This window comes from Salvelinus fontinalis, chromosome 31 (genome assembly GCF_029448725.1).
Source record: "Salvelinus fontinalis isolate EN_2023a chromosome 31, ASM2944872v1, whole genome shotgun sequence".
NCBI classification, from domain to species: domain Eukaryota; kingdom Metazoa; phylum Chordata; class Actinopteri; order Salmoniformes; family Salmonidae; genus Salvelinus; species Salvelinus fontinalis.
This window is the reverse complement of record NC_074695.1, coordinates 42761478-42783727: the sequence shown is the minus strand read 5'-3', so window position 1 is coordinate 42783727 and position 22250 is coordinate 42761478. Positions and strand designations below refer to the sequence as shown.

General features: G+C 44.1%; 1 protein-coding gene across 2 annotated transcripts in view; it reads left to right on the top strand.

Annotated features, from left to right (window-relative positions):
- Positions 1-22250, top strand: part of LOC129830298 (protein bassoon-like) — a 215734-nt gene that overhangs the window by 55427 nt on the left and 138057 nt on the right. For both annotated transcript variants that reach the window (XM_055892775.1, XM_055892774.1), the window contains exon 2: positions 11323-11806. In XM_055892775.1, coding sequence (XP_055748750.1) covers positions 11323-11806 — 484 coding nt within the window. The remainder of the gene's footprint in view (positions 1-11322; positions 11807-22250) is intronic.

The following is a 22250-nucleotide window of genomic DNA, read 5'->3' as shown; positions in this document are numbered from 1 at the left end:
AGCCTATATTCCAAAATGTAACACACTCTAGTAACCGCCTTTGAGTGTGGACTGTATTATTATGCATACTGGATGAGCTGGTTACTTTATGCTACGCTCCAAACTTCCTATTCATGAGTCTGGGAGAGAACGTATAGCCCTATGCCAGTGGGTCCCCAACCATGGGTACTAGGACCCCTGGGGGTACTTGGCCTATCCACTGGGGGTACTTGAGAAGAATCATGAGATCATAGGGTTACTGGTAAAATGCACATGAGGGGTACTTCAGGGGTACTCCGGGCAGAGTAAAATTAATTTTGTTCTGAACCACTGGCCTAGGCGATGCTGTTGGTTCATTGATTGTGCATGGCGGCTTACATAGTTCGCCTACAATATTGAATTTGTATTTGATGTTGAATTGCGTAGTAATAGATTGAGTGACACAAGTAGGTTACCTCTATCTACAGAATATCCATCTCCTCCCATCTCTCCGTCATTACGTGCTCAGGCATACAGAAACAGGAGCTATCAACAGTTGAATGAGATATGTTTCGTTGTGAAAACATGTTACTTTGTATGTTCCCGAACAGATTTCACTTGGTTTCCCAAATGAAGCACTTTGTAGCTTCAGGAACAGGGTTGGGGAGTCCATTGCATACAGAGTTTGGGCGGAATATCATCTGTCGCGCAGCGATATCATGTTCCTCGAACAGCATAAGTGGAGTGAAATAGCTGGAGTAGCCTACCCGAATGAACAGGCGGGAAAGCAGACATGTTTTTTTTGTAGATTTTTTAAAATGGGCTATTCTTAATCTAAACTAATTTAGCATCTTAGGAAAGACAATATTAAATTGAGAATTGTCTGATGGGTGATAATATGAATGAATATGAATGAATATGAATGAATTCAAATGTTCACTTTTATGCTCAACATAGCCTTCATATGCGCACTAGCTCTGTGGAATGTGAAAAATATCCTTTCTGTTTTATTCAGTTAAGTTCAATTATATTCTTCTTACTATAAAATTCAATAATATAAAATAATGACACGGGACTTAGAAGCCTATCTTGTCTGCTAAATGAACAAACCTACAGCCTACTACGGCATGCCACATAGCCAAATAACATTCGTTATAGGCCGACTCATATTCTGTTCTTATTAAATACATTTTCTTCATATAATTATGTTTCTTTAGCCCTGACTAAAATAAATCCTATATTTATTATTATGGTGTATTTTAGCAGTTTGTATGAGTGGAGGCCTGGAGATGCTAAACTTGTTTATGTTAATTAACGGTCAAGTCTTATGCATGCCAATAACCTGCTGACAAAATCTCAAGAGTGCCACAGCCCTAGGCATGTGTATATGCATGAATATACGCATATGTGTGTGTGCCTATCTTACTGGCCGGCAGCCCCTCTCTCTTGGTAGTGTGGTGAGGAAGATGACAATGCAAGGGATAGTTTCCCGGCTCTCTGCGGTGTGGAGCGGAATGCCAAACAGGAGGATTCTTCACAGAGAGCACCCTCTCTGAGCTTTTCCCTTTGATCAATTTCACACAAAACACCCATTTATCGGAGCAGGGGGCTTTCACCGCCACGCACAGATCGAAGCCACTGCGCAGCCGCAGAAATAACATCTGCATTCAGAAATTCTATTTAGATGTGATTCGTTGGGTTTGGTGGATTTCACAAGGCAGGCTAAATGAGGCGCTCTACCCTTCAATCAGCTGTGTGTGAGGGGGGTTATGTGTATGTGTGTATAAACGCGTGCAGGCATGTGTGAGTGCACCCTATGTGCTGAGGGTGTGTGAGTGTGTGTGAGTGCGCGTGTGCCTCCATGTGTCGTTGTGATTCATAGTGCACGGTCTGTTTCACACAGGACCGCTAATGGTCTATCTAACTGCAGGAAGCAGAGAGCCTGTTTTTCCCCCTGAAATGTGGGCAGGTAACAGCTGCGGGGAAAATAATGTATGTGTGTGTGTGTGTGTGTGTGTGTGTGTGTGTGTGCGTGTGCGTGTGCGTGTGTGTGTGCGTGTGCGTGTGTGAGAAGGCGTGTGCATTTATTCTCGTGTGAGTGTGAACTGTACATGTGAACATTCATGTAGCTGCTAAATCTGACCGGGCCAGATGGGTCTGCCCATGCAGGAGTGCTATAAAATGACAATACCAATACCATACCAACACGGTTAGGCTCCAGAGAATGCAGATACCTGTTTGTTAAAGAATGCTAGGAGGTAGAGGAAGTTACATAAAAGGATTAAAGGATACGTTGGCTACCTTGCTGTTGGAGCATATTGTAACTAAGTGCAGGCCACATGCCACTTGAGTCATCTTAATTTATTATGGTGAGCATTTATATTCTAGTGGTCTGGTTTGGCTCCTATACAGTAGAGCAGTGGTATTCAAACTTTTTCATCGGGAACCCCGATCATTTCTCGCGAAATCTGTCAATTTCGACCTTCAATTCATGACATTTTCATCTCTTATCGAAATGAAAAGCAACCAATAAATACGTTTACTCAAGAAAGTTGTATTTTTCTAATTATCTTTCTCAAAAACGTTTGCATATTGTCCCATACAATAATCTGTACTATTTTTTGAATACCACTGCAGTAGAGGAATATTATCCACGTCAAAGCCAGTGTGTTACCATCTTTATCGGTGTGTGTATTTGTGTGTATGTGTGTGTAATCACTCCCTTGTGTACCTTATCTTTCTCTGTCTGTGTGTGCGTCCTGTGCAGTGTATGTACTATGTCTAATAGAACACTGACTGTGGCTGTCAGTGCCAGCAGTTCAGAGTTGGCCCTCGGGTGCCCCTGCATTCCTGATCGAGTGACGCCTTAATATGAGGTCACCGTCGACGTCACCTGCTCCGCTGGTACCAGTGTCACGAGAATGCATCCCAAATGGGATCCTATTAAACAACCCCACTACACAGCAGCACTCGACAGGCGTGCTTTAAATGGGTGATGTTGTACAAGGGAGCTTGATGACGCTGAACTGTAAGGAGCAGTTAGAGTTAAAGTTCGGGGTTGAAATTCAACCCTGGTTTTCCTTCTTTTTTTTTTTTACAGTTACAGTATGCACTGTAGTTGATGAAAATAGCTGTCAAGACATAACGGGAATTTGTTGAAGAGCCTATTGAAACTACTTTGGGGCCTTGTGTATGGCTCTGTTTGGGCCTCTGTGTGTGTGTGCTACGAACTGAAGAATCGATAGCAGTGAAAGTCCTAGTAATGTCAGTGAAATATCCAACAAGAAAAGACATGCACAGCCATGAGACGAGAGAGAGAGAGAGAGAGAGAGAGAGAGAGAGAGAGAGAGAGAGAGAGAGAGAGAGAGAGAGAGAGAGAGAGAGAGAGAGAGAGAGAGAGAGAGAGAGAGAGAGAGAGAGAGAGAGAGAGAGAGAGAGAGAGAGAGAGAGAGAGAGAGAGAGAGAGAGAGAGAGAGAGAGAGAGAGAGAGAGAGAGAGAGAGAGAGATTAGCCTACTGCAGGAACCTACCCAGCTGTGAACAACAGAGAAAGAACAGTTCAAAGAACAGGAGACCCAGCTATACAGTATGACAGCACAACGCGCGGCTAGCTACGACTAGCGCTTTCCTTTCACACATCAGCTTTAATTGGTGACCCCGGAATCTAACCTCCTGTATTAGCCAGCTGAAGAGAAGGGGGAGGCTAGCACGGTCAGAGTCATTAACTTCTTATGCAACACTGATGAATGACCTCCGGGAAACGGCCGGAGCGGCTCTGTAAACACTGAGAAAAAGGTGTTGCGTTGGAGGAAAGTGTGTTTTTCACGTCGTCTTTGCTGAGTAATTATGAGACGCCTGCGTTATTGTAGCGAGGTGTGGCGCGGCGTTATCATCACTCCGGACGTCTAGGAGTCTATTCTGTGGTCGTATTCTGCTCCGCGACAGCTCACAAAGAGCTGCTCTGCCCATGCACGGACCCACCCGGTTAATGGGTGAATGTACAAAGCATGACAGGTTCACAGGCCTAAAGCAGCTTGATTCTCTCTCCTCTGCTTCTCTGGCTCTCCTGCTGTCCACAGATGAGAGAGGGGGAGGGAGCTCAAAACGGCTGCGAGTCCTTCTTACAGCCCCAGCGCTGTTTCATGCTCATTTCCTCAAGCACTTTGAGTGAATCAGGGTAAAGTCTTCAGGTTTAGAATGAGTCACCATCCCCCCCCTTACCTGAGCAGTGTGACCGCTTGATAGCAGTTTGGGCGGCAGCCATCTTTGTGAGCTGCTTTAGCTTGATGCGCTCCTCTGTATGTGTAATAACACACCCACTACTGGTAATAGATTGAATAAACCCAGGTGTTCTTTTGAAGAGATCCCCCGTGTACCACATTTGCGTCCCTCTTCTTCTACAGCATGTGTGTGTGTGTGTGTGTGTGTGTGTGTGTGTGTGTGTGTGTGTGTGTGTGTGTGTGTGTGTGCGTGCGTGCGTGCGTGCGTGCGTGCGTGCGTGTGTGTGTGCGAGTGTGTGCGTTTGTGTGTGTGCGTTTGTGTGTTTGCACGTGTGTGTGTTTGCATGTGTACTGTGTGCGTACACGAGTGTGAGTTTTGTGTTCAATACTGTCAGGAACTGCGCTGGAAAGTTCAACACAAGAAGGGAAACAAGGAAGAGAAATCAGTCGACTGTTACAAGGCGGAAACCATTTTAAGGCTTCTCTTATGTACCCTGCTACTTCTCCGGCAGGCTTTGTTGTAGATAGATTGTCACAGCAGTCGGAAACAAATACCACCTGCCTCAGAGCAGTGAATAGCCTCACACTCTACATTACTATTGAATTCTTTGTTTTCCGGCTAACATTTCTATTGGAAGACATGTTTGGAGGGCCACAAAACAATCACCAGCTTGACCACAGTTTCTTTTTCAGCGGGTAGATCAGCTTCAGCGTTACGGATAGATTGCAGCTTCCATCAACGTAAATGTCTGCATCATTTCCAATCCCCATATGTCATTTGGGTAAATATATATATAAATACATACACACATATATAAATATACACACAAATATATATACATACAAATTATTATAATTTTTTTTTTTTTCTCCCGCAAACCCTACCACCCTTCCCCTAATTGGAGTAAACTAATAAACAATAACACTTGGGCTTCTACTTCCAGTTTATAAATACTATATACACTACCGTTGCAAAGTTTAGGGTCACTTAGAAATGTCCTTGTTTTTGAAAGAAAAGCACATTTTTGGGGTCCATTAAAATAACATAAAATTGATTTGAAATACAGTGTAGACATTGTTAATGTTGTAAATGACTATTGTAGCTGGAAATGGCAGATTGTTTATGGAATATATACACAGGTGTACAGAGGCCCATTATCAGCAACCGTCACTCCTGTGTTCCAATGACACGTTGTGTTAGCTAATCTAAGTTTATCATTTTAAAAGGCTAATTGATCATTAGAAAACCTGTTTGCAATTATGTTAGCACAGCTGAAAACTGTTGTGCTGATTAAAGAAGCAATGAAACTGGCCTTTTTTTAGATAAGTTGAGTATCTGTAGCATCAGCATTTGTGGGTTCGATTATAGGCTCAAAATGGCCAGAAACAAAGAACTTTCTTCGGAAGCTTGTTAGTCTATTCTTGTTCTGAGAAATAAAGGCTATTCCATGCGAGAAATTGCTAAGACACTGAAGATCTCATACAACGCATACATACTCATACTACTCCCTTCACAAAATAGCACAAACTGTCTCTAACCAGAATAGAAAGAGGAGTGGGCGACCCCGGTGCACAACTGAATATTAGACAGTTTGATTTCTATTTGCCATATATTTTTAACTGTGCTATTTCACAAAAGTTCTGAACCTATATACATTTTACACACACAGTGTATTTTACATTTGTTATCTTGTTATCAGTCCCACCCTCCAGCTCCATTCAACCCCTCCCATCTATCTCTTAACACCATCCGTATTGGATTTCTTTTTGCCATATATTTTTTTATCTATGCTGTGATGCTTCATCAAAATTCTGAACCTTTCTATTCTCATAGTTTCTACAGATTGTAAATTAAAGAGAAACATTTTTGTTAAAAGTATTATTATATTATTGATCGATTGACTATGACTTTTCAAATCACCCAGTATTGCTATCTGTAGCGTTAGTTCTAGGCAAATGTTGCAATTCTTCAGCCATTCCTGGGCCTGTGACCAAATACAAGCTACATATGGACAGTACCAAAATAAATGATCTAATGACTCTGCCTCCTCACAGCAAAATCTGCAAAGCTGGGAAGATTGTATCCCCCGTATGTATATATAACATTCTATTTGTCACGTTCGTCGTAGAGAGGAGACCAAAGCGCAGCGTGATGTGAATACATATTTTTAATACAAGACGACTGAACACGAAGAACACTAACAAACTATACAAAATAACAAACGAACATGAAAGCTATAAACACGGAGTGCAGACATGCAACATCAACATAGACAATAACCCACAAACCAAACTGGAAAATGACAACCTAAATAGTATCCCCAATCAGAGACAACGATAAACAGCTGCCTCTGATTGGGAACCAATCCAGGCCACCATAAACCTACATAATGCCTAGACTACACACACACACACCTAGACATACCAAAACCCTAGACAAGACAAAAACACACATACCACCCTCGTCACACCCTGACCTAACCAAAATAATAAAGAAAACAAAGATAACTAAGGTCAGGGCGTGACACTATTGGTTGCAATAATTTTGTATAATCCTTTAAATTGAACAATTCTAAGTTTTGAATCCGGCGTTGTTTTGCATGTCAATTCCTAAACCATGTGCATTGGAATCGGTACATCGAAATCTCTTCCCAACTATTTTGCAATCTATATGGCACAGCTGTCATTTTTTGTCCTTAAATTAAACTGGTATATATTTTTCTTTATCACAATTTTCTTTACCCAATTTTGTTCTTTAATGCATTTACGGAAGAGTGGCCAGAAAAAAAGCCATTGCTTAAAGAAAAAAATAAGCAAACATGTTTGGTGTTCGCCAAAAGACATATGGAAGAAGGTACTCTGGTCAAATGAGACTAAAATTGAGATTTTTGGCCATCAAGGAAAGCGTTATATCTGGCGCAAATCCAACACTCTCATCACCCCGAGAACACCATCCCCACAGTGAATGGTGGTGGCAGCATCATGCTGTGGGGATGTTTCTCATCGGCAGAGACTGGGAAACTGGTCAGAATTTGAAGGAATGATGGATGGCGCTAAATACATGGAAATTCTTGAGGGAAACCTGTTTCAATCTTCCAGAGATTTGAGACTGGAAAGGAGGTTCACCTTCCAGCAGGACAATGACCCTAAGCATACTGCTAAAGCAACACTCAAGTGGTTTAAGGGGAAACATTAAATGTCTTGGAATGGCCAAGCTTACAGAGACATACCCCAAGAGACTTTGTCACGTTCCTGACCTGTTTTCTGTTGTTTTGTATGTGTGTGATGGTCAGGGCGTGAGTTTTGGGTGGGCAGTCTATGTTTTCCGTTTCTATGTTGGTTTTGGGTTGCCTGGTATGGCTCTTAATTAGAGGCAGGTGTTTTGCGTTTTCCTCTAATTGAGAGTCATATTAAGGTAGGAGGTTCTCACTGTTTGTTTGTGGGTGATTGTCGCTGTGTCTGTGTATTTTGCACCACACGGTACTGTCTCGTCTCGTTCGTTCGGTCGTTCCTGTTTATTGTGTTCCTCGTTTCATGTAAGTTCATAGTTTAGGTCTGTCTAGTTCGTTTTGTTATTTTGTAAATCATTCAAGTGTATTTCGTTTCGTGTTTTTCCGTCTTGTCATTAAAACATTATGTATTCATCACCCGCTGCGCCTTGGTCAACTCACTCACCGAAAGAGAGCCGTTACAGACTTATTGTATTGACTTTGGGGGGGGGGGGGGGGGGGATAGTTATGTACGCTCACGTTTTATGTTTTTTTTGTCTTATTTCTTGTTTGTTTCACAATAAAATATATTTCATCTTCAAAGTGGTAGGCATGTTATGTAAATCAAATGATACAAATCTCCCCAAAATCCATTTTACTTACAGGTTGTAAGGCAACAAAGTAGGAAAAAGGGGGTGAATACTTTAGCAAGCCGCTGAACCTTTTTTATATTCTCGAAAAATAACGTTTTTTTTATTAGTATATTTGAGTTTAACCACAAGATTTGTTGTATTATTTGTTCTGTATTTTCTGGTGGATTAAACTGAAATTGCAACCAACTTTCTATGGCTTGTTTAAAAAATAACAATAGTTTGGAGATTATTTGGTTTTCAAATAACCTAAAGTGAGTGGTTGTAATCTGAATAAAGGGAAAAAGGCCATTCTTGAACATGGGGTGAGACATTCCTACTAATTTGCGATAAACCAGTTTGGATTTAAGTATACTTTTTGTATGACTGATGCCTTTAGTGAGAGGTCTAATGCTTTAATATTTAATAATTTCTGCAATCCGAATTCATATTAATTATATAAATAGGCCCTTTTAATTTTGTCTGGCTTGCCATTCCCCCCAAAATATTTTTTGCTCATATAATTTAAAAAACAGGTCGCTAGGTGTAGGCAAAAGCAAATAGGTCAACTGTGATATGACTGAAGATTTTCCCACAAATAGACAGGTATTTTCCTTTCATGGTAGCAAGATCTTATCTATTTTTGCTAACTTTCTATAAAAATGTGAGATCATTTCTTTCTTTTGGCATATGCATAACGAGTATGTCAACATCCCCGTCAGACCATTTTTATTGATGAACTACACAGTAATGTAAAAGTTGTCTTTTTTTAGTGATCCAATACGTAATATTGTACACTTATCATAAATTGGTTTTAATCCAGAGAGGTTAGATAAAGTATTCAGATCCTCTATGAGGCTGTGGGGATTCTAATTGTGGATTCAGAAGAAAACGTGACTTATCAGCGTGCAATGACACCTTAATACTATTGTTGGATCTAGTTTTAACAGCTAACATTTCCATGGCAATAATAAATAGATATGCCGATAGTGGACAAACTTGTGTTACTTCTCGTGACAGTTTAAATCTTTCTGAGAAGTAGCCATTATTTACTATTTTACACCTAGGGCTACTATACATAACTTTAACCCATTTTATGAGAGATTCTCCAAAATTGAAATATTCCAGGCATTTATATCTAAACTCCAGTCGTACTTTATCAAATGTCATTTCAAAGTCAGCTATGCATACCAGGCCTGGTTTCCCAGATTGTTCTATTGTTTCCAGTACTTGTCTTATATTATGTCTAATGTATTGTCCATGTAAAAAACCTGTCTGATTAGGATAAATAATATCCAACAAAACCTTTTAAATTATATGGGCATAATTTAAAAGGTTTAAAAGGCATTTAGCTAGAACTTTTGCATTACAACACTGAAGTGTAAGAGGCCTCCAATTTTTAAATGGACTGGATCTTTATATATATCACTTGGGTCCTGTTTCAGTAATAATGATATCAGACCTTCTTGTTGCGTGTCTGATAATCTACCATTTATATAGGAGTGGTTAAAACATGCTAATAATGGTCCTCTGAGTATATCAACAAAAAATTGTATACTTCCACGGGTATGCCATCCAACCCTGGAGTTTTCCTGGATTTAAAGGCTTTAATTACATCAAGAAGTTCCTCCTCTGTAATTTGGCCTTCACAAGAGTATTTCTGTACAGCTGTTAATTTTACATTATTAATATGAAAGAAATCCATACAATTAGCTTCGGTTAGTGGAGATGGAGGAGACTGACACAAAAACATATGCTTAAGTGACTTTACCTCTTCTTTCAAAATATTGTTTGGTGAATCATGGGTGACTCATCATGTGTAACAAGTTTCAGTCAATTATTTGTGGTAGCATTTCTATGTTGAAGATGAAAAAATAATTTGGTGCATTTTCCCCCATATTCCATCCAGTTCGCTTTATGTTTTATAATACTGTATATTACACTGGATCTTTCTTGAATAAGTTCCTCCATTTCTTTTTGTTTTTCTTCTAACTTATTCTGAGCCTCTACGGTGCAGCTTTGTATTGCTATCTAACTGTACTGTTAGTCCTTCCATTTCCTTTGTTAATATGGACTCTTTTGACCTCATTTTCTTTTGTTTTAGAGATGAGTACTAAATTGCATGGCCTCTAAAGGCACATTTGATAGTGTCCCATATATCCACTAATTCCTATATATAAGTGCATGAGCATGATAGGTTGAAGTATGATTCCCTTTACGGTCCATAGAGGTATTTAGACCTCTGAAGGAAAAGATGATTATTATATTTTTTAACATGAAGAGAGTACAGTAAGCACAGTGCTTAAGTTAATAATCCTTTGTTAAAAATGTAATTAACATTTTAACCATTTTTGCCTTCATCAGAGTGCATGCATACAGACATATGGCAAACATATGGTTTACATTAGGTGGGACTGATTTTATTGTTTACTTTAGGTGGGACTGTAAGCGTTTAGGACAAAGTGAGACATGTCTATGTGTAAGTGGACAGCGCCGTGGTGCTAAAACGGTGCTGAAATGGCTCATGGGGCTGAAAGGGACAGCTCTATGGTGCTGAAATGGCTCAAGCACGGTAGAAGCTTCCCGACAGCCTGCAGAACAACGTATGCACTTTAGCCTGCTTTCTATGTGTTGAACCCCTCATTATGGCACTTTGCTCTAGCCGCCTGGTTGGTTTGATGCTCCTGTGGCCCTTGTAGCCTTTTACCTGCTGGGTAGAGCTTACGGTGAAGAGGGCAAACTGTTATGAGAGCTGCCAGGAGACATTTAACATCATTAGACCAGATGAGACTGCATTAAGTGTACACACGCACGCACAGCTTCCCTAAGTCCGCTCCACGTGAAGGTCACTAGGTGAAATCTGGCTCGCAGGGTTTTGAAGAGATGTGAATTTGGAGACAGTAACTTCAGATCTAAGGCGTGGGGGTGGATGAGAGAGATTTTGTGACATTCACATGTAGCTGAAAGCAAATGTCTCATACCGACTCAGGCTGTCGCAAAATAGGTCTCTCTCTACAACGAATACTTGTGTCAAGCTCCCATGAATCAACTGAAGCAAATTAAGCAAATGATTGGCCGGAACTACTGTGGTTCTCTTTGATCCAAATTTATGCTTTCCCCAGATCAGAGCAGTTTTTCAGTGTCTTGTTTCAGTCTTAGCCGGAGCTTCAGGGCCATTTTTTGATAGAATGAAAAGATTCAGTGATACTGACCAAACCACCAAATATCTTGTTCACAATCTGTAGAAGAGCTAAACAGAAGGGATGTTATATTTGAAATTAATTTGATTCCTGTTGTTTTCCCTCAGGGTTCCCACGGGGAGTCCTAAATCTGGGGTGCAGGCTGGCTACGGAGGAATGGGTGGAGGAGGAGGTCAGAGACTGGCCAACCAAGAGAGCCACAGGCCGATGCAGCATAGCTCCGGCCTAGTCCATGGCTCAGGCCACGGCCCAGGCCCAGGGCAGGCTCAGGGTCATGGGCCAGGGATGGGTGCTGGGATGGGTGGTGGTCCAGGTCAGCATGCCTCCAGACGAAACCTCCAGGTGGACTTCAGCGGTTCGGGTGGCCGGACGGGTCGCTCCTCCTCAATGTCCCCGGACCGTGGGATCACCCCCACCTCGCCCTACTCAGTGCCCCAGATCGCCCCCATGCCCGTCAGCAAGCTGTGCCCACTCTGCTCCACCACGGAGCTGACCAATCCGCCGGCCCTGCCAAACTACAACACCTGCACACAGTGCCGCTCCACCGTCTGCAACCAGTGTGGCTTCAACCCCAACCCCCACCTCACAGAGGTAAGCAACAAGCACTGCCTGTTAACATGCTGACTCTAATACAGCTAGAGGTGCCATTGGCTCCAGTCCAGAGTGCTGGTCTAGGATCAGTGTTCTCCATACCTTAATATTTAGGGAATGCAACCAGCTCTTAAGGGGCACCTTACCACTTCCTGTTTAGTCACAAAAATAAGCACATCCTTTTATATCTAGAGACCTTGCTGAGTCCTGGTGTGAGGCCTAAGGAAGTAAGACTCAAGTCTCTCTCATGCAGATATGTCATTTAGTCTTCTCCAATCTCTGAGTCCCAGACATAGAAAAGGCCCTTCCTTAATGAGTGTGAAGCTCTCCCATCTCCTGTGTCTCCCGTTTCTGTGACCTCTCTCTCTCGGCGAGAGCCCGACAGAGCCTGCTGTCAGTAAGGTGTCCCGCCAGGCCGTCTTAGCGTCTTCGTCGGTCTCGCTTGTCAGCTTCTGTTTTGACAGCAGCCATTGGCAGGAGATTGACAAGGGGGCCGTCTCTCTGTCCTTCCCCTCAACGTGTGGGCAGGCGGGCAAGCGGTACCAGGCAGGCGGGTTTTAGAGAATGAAGTGAGGGAGGAGATGCTGTGGCATATTTTTCGCCCCAAGGATGCGGACAAGAAGCAGTGTTCTCTCCGGAGCGGAGAGAGCCACCGAGGCACAGAGCTAACCCCACCGCAGTGTTGAGATGAGTTCTAGTCGGCCTGCCATCATGTCTTATTGTGAGAGTCATTTGGGTGCATTATATTCTGGGAGTGGGATCAGGGAGAGAGAGAATGTGGGGAAATGATGAAGAGAGAGTGGGAAGTGGAGTGTTAGAGAAACATGGCCAAGAAAGAGAGAGAAGGGGGAGAAAGAGAGAGAGTGTGTGTATTGGTAAGTGGCAGTAATTTCTCTCGAGGCGATGACAGAATCTCCATTAGTCTACTGAGGCAGGATGGAGGGTGTAGGGTGTAGGGTGTAGGGTGTATGGTAAATGCCCGGAGGTCCACTTAGATGTAAGGGATGGATTGAAATGTATAGAATGGGTACCTGTAGTAAAATGGGGGACGGTCATGCTTTTTCAATTTCAGGGGAGGGTTTAGTATTTAAAAAAAAATCTAGTCCAGGGCAGGGTCGTGCTTGGAGAAGCAGGGAGCAAAGTAATATTTCTAAGACTGTGGTGGTCCGTGCCATTTAAGATAAGGGATGACTTTTTTTGGTTTTTATGAGCATAGATTTATTTCTATTTGAGCATATTGGATGACTGTCATTCATATTCCATTCACCCAGCTCAAAGTAACACCGACAGGTTTAGGCTACAACATGATAGTCAAATCTTCCCTATACCCATCATTAGGTTGCTACAACCTAGCCTACGAATGAACGTTTACAACGTAGGTGCACAGGTTGAGAGAAAAAAGTGAGTAATCAAGGTAACAGTGACAAATTCAGGTATGTTTATCTCCGTTTCGTTCCATTTGCTTTCATTTAAGAAATGTTTTTCAACAGAACTGGCAGAATGAATACACCTCTGATAACCGTAAGCACAGTTTACTTTCATAGCAGCCACATACAAACTGCATGATAATTTGCTCGTTGTATAATTTCTTCTTCATCTACGCGCTCTCCTCCTCTCACCTTTTCCCTTCGCTTGTGGACTTCAGTGCACAATAAAACAGCTGAAAAAACCTTTCCAAGCCAAACCTTCATCCCATTACCGTTAACCACTACACACAGCCTACACTGTTGTCACCATATTAGCTAACACAGCTAGCTACTAGAATTAACGCGCTAGTAAACCCGCTACAATCATGCAGTACAGTGTACAGCAAGCAGTTTAGCAGTTATATCGGCGGGCCCCGTTGGCAATATATTTATAAAACCAAAAGCTTACCTTGACTTGTAAGAGTTCCAGTGTTGGATAGCCATAGCCAGCTAGCTAACATAGCATCCTGCTCTGTTTGAGCCAGGTGTTTGAGTAGGCTAAACTAGCTAGCTACGTTTGCTAGATAAGTGAAAGTAAAAAACAAATACAACAAATTATCTCTCTCTCCCTCTCTCTTGCTTCTCCTTCATTTTTGAAGAAATTAATTTGTTAAAAATCTTCAACTATTGTCATTCTCTCTCTTTGAGTCAACTATTCACCACATTTTATGCACTGCAATGCTAGCTCTAGCTTATGCTTTCAGTACTAGACTGATTCTCAGATCTTTTGATTGGGTCGACAACATGTCCGCTCTGATAGGTTGGAGGACATCCTCCGGAAGTTGTCATAATTACTGTGTATGTGCATGGAAGGGCGAGAAAACTATGAGCCTCCTAGGTTTTGTATTGATTGTATTGCATTCAATGTACCCAGAGGAGGACGGAAACTAACTGTCCTCCGGCTACACCATGATGCGGCCCCAGAGAGTGCTGTTCATTGCAAAACAGTGTGTTTTAATCAATTATTTGGTGACGTGAATATATTTAGTGTAGTTTTATCTGAAAAGGAGTACTTTTTTAATGTTTAACTTTTGCTGAAATTCACTGAGGGGGGAGGGTCCTCCCCTTCCTCTTCTGAGGAGCCTCCACTGTTCTAAGATAGCTGCTGTGTAACGGTTTTCCTCCTCCTCTTCATCAGAAGAGGAGGAGCAGGGATTGAACCAAAATGCAGCGGATGTTGAAGACATAATATTTATTAAAGAAAAGACGGAAAAACACGAAAACGAAATACACTTGACTAATTAACAAAACAACAAATGGTGTAGACAGACCTGGACGACGAACTCACATAAACACGAAGAACACACGAACAGGGAAAATAGCCTACACATAAATGACGATGAACAAACAAACCGAACAGTCCCGTATGGTGCGACAAACACTGACACAGGAGACAACCACCCACAACGAACACTGTGAAACAACCTACCTAAATATGACTCTTAATTAGAGGAACGCCAAACACCTGCCTCTAATTAAGAGCCATACCAGGCAACCCATAAACCAACATAGAAACAGAAAACATAGAATGCCCACCCAAACTCACGTCCTGACCAACTAACAATTACAACAAACTAATAGAAATAGGTCAGGAACGTGACATAACCCCCCCATAAGGTGCGAACTCCGGGCGCACCAGCACAAAGTCTAGGGGAGGGTCTAGGTGGGCATCTGACCACGGTGGTGGCTCAGGCTCCGGGCGAGGTCCCCACCTCACCATAGTCAATCCTAGCTTACATTTCCCCCTATGAATGACCACCCTCATCTTACATCCACTAACTCCTTTTGGTAACATCGACACCAGGGGCAGCACCGGGACAGAGGGATAGCTCAGGACAGAGGGATAGCTCAGGACAGAGGGATAGATCAGGATAGCGAGGTAACTCAGGATAGAGAGGTAGCTCAGGATAGAGGGGCAACTCCGGACTGAAAGGCAGCTCCGGACAGAGAGACAGCTCTGGACTGAGGGGCAGTTCTGAATAAATAGCCGCTCTGGGCTGAGGGACAGCTCATGACTGGCTGACGGCTCTGGACGCTCATGGCTGGCTGACGGCTCTGGACGCTCATGGCTGGCTGACGGCTCTGGACGCTCATGGCTGGCTTACGGCTCTGGACGCTCATGGCTGGCTGACGGCTCTGGACGCTCATGGCTGGCTGACGGCTCTGGACGCTCATGGCTGGCTGACGGCTCTGGACGCTCATGGCTCACTGACGGCTCTGGCAGATCCTGTCTGGTTGGCGGCTCTGGCAGATCCTGTCTGGTTGGCGGCTCTGGCAGATCCTGTCTGGTTGGCGGCTCTGGCAGATCCTGTCTGGTTGGCGGCTCTGGCAGATCCTGACTGACGACTGGCTCTAGCGGCTTCTGACTGACTATCGGCTCTGACGGCTCGGGACAGACGGGCGGCTCTAATGGCTCGGGACAGACGGATGGCTCAGACGGCGCTGGGGAGACGGATGGCTCAGATGGCGCTGCGGAGACAGATGGCTCAGACTGCTCCTGTCTGGCGGAAGGCTTTGGCTGCTCCTGTCTGGCGGAAGGCGCTGTAGGCTCATGGCAGATGGGCAGCTTTGCAGGCTCATGGCAGACAGGCAGTTCATGCGCCGTTGGGCAGACGGCAGACTCTGGCCGGCTGAGACGCACTGTAGGCTTGGTGCGTGGTGCCGGAACTGGAGGCCCCTGACTGGGGACACGCACTTCAAGCCTAGTGCGGGGAGCAGGTACAGGGCACACTGACCTCTCGAAGCGCACTATAGGCCTGGTGCGTGGTACCGGACTGAGGGCACGCACCTCAGGACGAGTGCGGGGAGAAACAACAGTGTGCACAGGACTTAGGAGACGCACAGGTGGCTTAGTGCGCGGTGCCGGGACTGGAGGCACTGGGCTGGAGACATGCACCATAGGGAGAGTGCGTGGAGGAGGAACAGGGCTCTGAAAACGCACTGGAAGCCTGGTGCGTAGTGTAGGCACTGGTGGTACTGGGCTGGGGCGGGGAGGTAGTGCCGGAAATTCCGGACCGTGCAGGCGTACTGGTTCCCTTGAGCACCGAGCCTGCCCAACCTTACCTGGTTGAATGCTCCCCGTCGCCCGACCAGTGCGAGGAGGTGGAATAACCCGCACCGGGCTATGTAGGCGAACCGGGGACACCATGCGTAAGGCTGGTGCCATGTAAGCCGGCCCGAGGAGACGCACTGGAGACCAGACGTGTTGAGACGGCCTCATGACCCCTGGCTCAATGCCCAATCTAGCCCTACCAGTGCGGGTAGGTGGAATAACCCGCACCGGGCTATGCATACGTACAGGAGACACCATGCGCTCTACTGCGTAACACGATGTCTGCCCGTACTCCCGCTCTCCACGGTAAGCCTGGGAAGTGGGCGCAGGTCTCCTACCTGCCCTCGGCCCACTACCTCTTAGCCCCCCCCCCCCAAGACATTTTTGGGGTCTCCTCTCGGGCTTCCAGCCACGTCTCCTTGCTGCCTCCTCATACCACCGCTCTTGGGCTCTCGCTGCCTCCATCTCCTCACGAGCGCGGCGATATTCCCCAATGTGAGCCCAGTGTCCTTTACCCTCCAATACTTCCTCCCAAGTCCGTGATTCCTGTGTAGCAGGCCACTGCTCGACTTCACGCCGCTTGGTTCTGGATCGGTGGGTGGTTCTGTAACGGTTTTCCTCCTCCTCTTGAGGAGGAGCAGGGATTGAACCAAAATGCAGCGGATGTTGAAGACATAATATTTATTAAAGAAAAGACGGAAAAACACGAAAACGAAATACACTTGACTAATTAACAAAACAACAAACGGTGTAGACAGACCTGGACGACGAACTCACATAAACACGAAGAACGCACGAACAGGGAAAATAGCCTACACATAAATGACATGAACAAACAAACCGAACAGTCCCGTATGGTGCGACAAACACTGACACAGGAGACAACCACCCACAACGAACACTGTGAAACAACCTACCTAAATATGACTCTTAATTAGAGGAACGCCAAACACCTGCCTCTAATTAAGAGCCATACCAGGCAACCCATAAACCAACATAGAAACAGAAAACATAGAATGCCCACCCAAACTCACGTCCTGACCAACTAACAATTACAACAAACTAACAGAAATAGGTCAGGAACGTGACATGCTGGGATGGTGTAAATAAAACTAGGCTGCATTACACACACTGCATTACAAACCCTGAGTCCCAGCCTGCTTTGCTCTTGCTAAAACATTTTTGTTGTTGTGGTGCTGCCTAACCAGTGCTGTGCTGTGTAGGCCTACTGTGGCAGATCAAGACGAGAGTCAAAGAATTCTCCAGAAAATACATTTTGATTAGGCCAAGTCCAAAAGACGCTATATCTTGCACCTGGACTAGCCTATAGCCTATGTTCTGTTCAATTTGAGAAGGAGAGCGCAAAGATGAGGAGGACTGGAGGTCAACCTTAATAGCTTGCTACTACGATAATTGATTTCAATAAAAACAATACGTTCCTTGCCCATGATGTATTTATCAGAGTTATTGACCTCACAATAAGCCATGTTTGAGTAACTTACATTGTGGTGCTGAAACTTGAAGCAGCAGTCGCAGCACAATCAATCGGAAATAGACAGCTCGTGGTGCCCGTGGTGCTCGTGGTGCCCGTGGTGCTCGTGGTGCTTGTGGTGCTCGTGGTGCTCGTGGTGCTCGTGGTGCCCGTGGTGCTCATGGTGCCCGTGGTGCTCGTGGTGCTCGTGGTGCTCGTGGTGCCCGTGGTGCTCATGGTGCCCTTGGTGCTCGTGGTGCTCGTGGTGCCCATGGTGCTCGTGGTGCTCGTGGTGCTCATTGTGCCCATGGTGCTCGTGGTGCTCGTGGTGCTCATGGTGCTCGTGGTGCTCGTGGTGCTCGTGGTGCTCATGGTGCCCATGGTGCTCGTGGTGCTCGTGGTGCTCATGGTGCCCATGGTGCTCGTGGTGCTCGTGGTGCTCATGGTGCTCATGGTGCTCATGGTGCTCGTGGTGCTCGTGGTGCTCATGGTGCTCGTGGTGCCCGTGGTGCCCGTGGTGCTCATGGTGCTCATGGTGCTCGTGGTGCTCGTGGTGCTCGTGGTGCTCGTGGTGCTCATGGTGCTCGTGGTGCTCGTGGTGCTCGTGGTGCTCATGGTGCTCGTGGTGCCCGTGGTGCCCGTGGTGCTCGTGGTGCTCATGGTGCTCATGGTGCTCATGGTGCTCGTGGTGCTCATGGTGCTTGTGGTGCTCATGGTGCTCATGGTGCTCATGGTGCTGAAGTCAGCAAATTCCAGTTGACATTATTCATTTCAACCGTTTTCATTTTAATTAGACTAACAACAAGAGGGCTTTGTGTTGGAGCCTATTTCTTCCTAAGAAATAAGAGGTAGGCCTACCTCTTTGACAGAATAAACTTGCCTTTAGACTTCTATATAACGCTATATAGATTTTGGCGGCCAATTCCTCCACCCACCAAGCACTCTTTAAATATCCTAACTCTGTCAGTGAAGGGCTGTGAAGTTCAAACCAGGACTTGAATTGAGGGGTATGAGAGGTATGAGAGGGGTATGAGTATGGGTATGAGAGGGTATGCCTTAAGCCTACCTTTTATTCAAGAAAATGGCACAAAGCACAGGTCTACCCATTGTTAGCTTAAGATTTTGAAGAAAATAAAACCGAAGAGACATAAAATTGAGAAGGGAAGTAACCTAATTTTTGTCACTATCATTTGATGAAGCTATTCACTTTCCGTACAATAGAAGATGTTTAAACCCAGATGTCTTTAAGGGACCTTCTCTTGTTGTGTTAATTCACGGACGAAGAGTAGCCAGCAGTTAAAGCTTATATTTTTCTGCGTCGGTATGCCTACTGTCTGGGGTGGAAAGGTAGGCCTACTGTCTGGGGTGGAAAGGTAGGCCTACTGTCTGGGGTGGAAAGGTAGGCCTACTGTCTGGGGTGGAAAGGTAGGCCTACTGTCTGGGGTGGAAAGGTAGCCCTAGGTTTTGAAAGAAGCCTACCATGCTCAGATTCCTAATGACGTCTCACATTAAATTATTTGCAAACAGGGACAGTTACGTTGCAAACAAGAAACACTGAGTACGTTTACATGCACGCGAATAATTCGATATTAAACGGATTACGGCAGTAGGCACAGATTATGCAATAGTCACATAAACGCCTTACTCAGTTTATCTTAATCGGCGTAAGGTCAAACTCAAAGTAAGCATACGCTGATTAAAACACCTGGTGTTCTGAACAATCTTTCGAATGATTACGTCATGTAAACACCTTAATCGGCATTACAGTGGTGCATTTGACCTGCACATGTGCCAGCACCAGCCGAGAGCCTCCCTCTTCAGCGCGAGTGAAGTGAGTTCGGAACAACTGAATGTATGCATCTTAGAAGTCGAAGTTGACAGTTTGGCACAGTTCATGTGTTTGACAGTTTGACACAGTTCATGTGTTTGACAGTTTGACACAGTTCATGTGTTGACAGTTTGACACATTTCATGTGTTGACAGTTTGACACAGTTCATGTGTTGACAGTTTGACATAGTTCATGTGTTGACAGTTTGACACAGTTCATGTGTTTGACAGTTTGACACAGTTCATGTGTTGACAGTTTGACACAGTTCATGTGTTTGACAGTTTGGCACAGTTCATGTGTTGACAGTTTGACACAGTTCATGTGTTGACAGTTTGACACAGTTCATGTGTTGACAGTTTGACACAGTTCGTGTGTTGACAGTTTGACACAGTTCATGTGTTTGACAGTTTGACACAGTTCGTGTGTTTGACAGTTTGACACAGTTCATGTGTTGACAGTTTGGCACAGTTCATGTGTTTGACAGTTTGACACAGTTCATGTGTTTGACAGTTTGACACAGTTCATGTGTTGACAGTTTGACACAGTTCATGTGTTGACAGTTTGACACAGTTCATGTGTTGACAGTTTGACACATTTCATGTGTTGACAGTTTGACACAGTTCGTGTGTTTGACAGTTTGACACAGTTCACGTGTTGACAGTTTGACACATTTCATGTGTTGACAGTTTGACACAGTTCGTGTGTTTGACAGTTTGACACAGTTCATGTGTTGACAGTTTGACACAGTTCATGTGTTTGACAGTTTGACACATTTCATGTGTTGACAGTTTGACACATTTCATGTGTTGACAGTTTGACACAGTTCATGTGTTGACAGTTTGACATAGTTCATGTGTTGACAGTTTGACACAGTTCATGTGTTTGACAGTTTGACACAGTTCATGTGTTGACAGTTTGACACAGTTCATGTGTTTGACAGTTTGGCACAGTTCATGTGTTGACAGTTTAACACAGTTCATGTGTTGACAGTTTGACACAGTTCATGTGTTGACAGTTTGACACAGTTCGTGTGTTGACAGTTTGACACAGTTCATGTGTTTGACAGTTTGACACAGTTCGTGTGTTTGACAGTTTGACACAGTTCATGTGTTGACAGTTTGGCACAGTTCATGTGTTTGACAGTTTGACACAGTTCATGTTTTTGACAGTTTGACACAGTTCATGTGTTGACAGTTTGCCACATTTCATGTGTTGACAGTTTGACACATTTCATGTGTTGACAGTTTGACACATTTCATGTGTTGACAGTTTGACACAGTTCGTGTGTTTGACGGTTTGACACAGTTCATGTGTTTGACAGTTTGACACAGTTCATGTGTTGACAGTTTGACACAGTTCATGTGTTGACAGTTTGACACAGTTCATGTGTTTGACAGTTTGACACAGTTCGTGTGTTTGACAGTTTGACACAGTTCATGTGTTTGACAGTTTGACACAGTTCATGTGTTGACAGTTTGACACAGTTCATGTGTTTGACAGTTTGACACAGTTCATGTGTTGACAGTTTGACACAGTTCATGTGTTGACAGTTTGACACAGTTCATGTGTTTGACAGTTTGACACAGTTCATGTGTTTGACAGTTTGACACAGTTCATGTGTTGACAGTTTGACACAGTTCATGTGTTTGACAGTTTGACACAGTTCATGTGTTTGACAGTTTGACACAGTTCGTGTGTTTGACAGTTTGACACAGTTCATGTGTTTGACAGTTTGACACAGTTCATGTGTTTGACAGTTTGACACAGTTCATGTGTTTGACAGTTTGACACAGTTCATGTGTTTGACAGTTTGACACAGTTCATATGTTTGACAGTTTGGCACAGTTCGTGTGTTTGACAGTTTGACACAGTTCATGTGTTTGACAGTTTGACACAGTTCATGTGTTTGACAGTTTGACACAGTTCATATGTTTGACAGTTTGACACAGTTCGTGTGTTTGACAGTTTGACACAGTTCATGTGTTTGACAGTTTGACACAGTTTTTGTGTTTGACAGTTTGACACAGTTCGTGTGTTTGACAGTTTGACACAGTTCATGTGTTGACAGTTTGACACATTTCATGTGTTGACAGTTTGACACAGTTCGTGTGTTTGACAGTTTGACACATTTCATGTGTTTGACAGTTTGACACAGTTCATGTGTTTGACAGTTTGACACAGTTCATGTGTTTGACAGTTTGACACAGTTCATGTGTTTGACAGTTTGACACAGTTCATGTGTTGACAGTTTGACACAGTTCATGTGTTTGACAGTTTGACACAGTTCATGTGTTTGACAGTTTGACACAGTTCGTGTGTTTGACAGTTTGACACAGTTCATGTGTTTGACAGTTTGACACAGTTCATGTGTTTGACAGTTTGACACAGTTCATGTGTTTGACAGTTTGACACAGTTCATGTGTTTGACAGTTTGACACAGTTCATATGTTTGACAGTTTGGCACAGTTCGTGTTTTTGACAGTTTGACACAGTTCATGTGTTTGACAGTTTGACACAGTTCATGTGTTTGACAGTTTGACACAGTTCATGTGTTTGACAGTTTGACACAGTTCATGTGTTTGACAGTTTGACACAGTTCATGTGTTTGACAGTTTGACACAGTTCA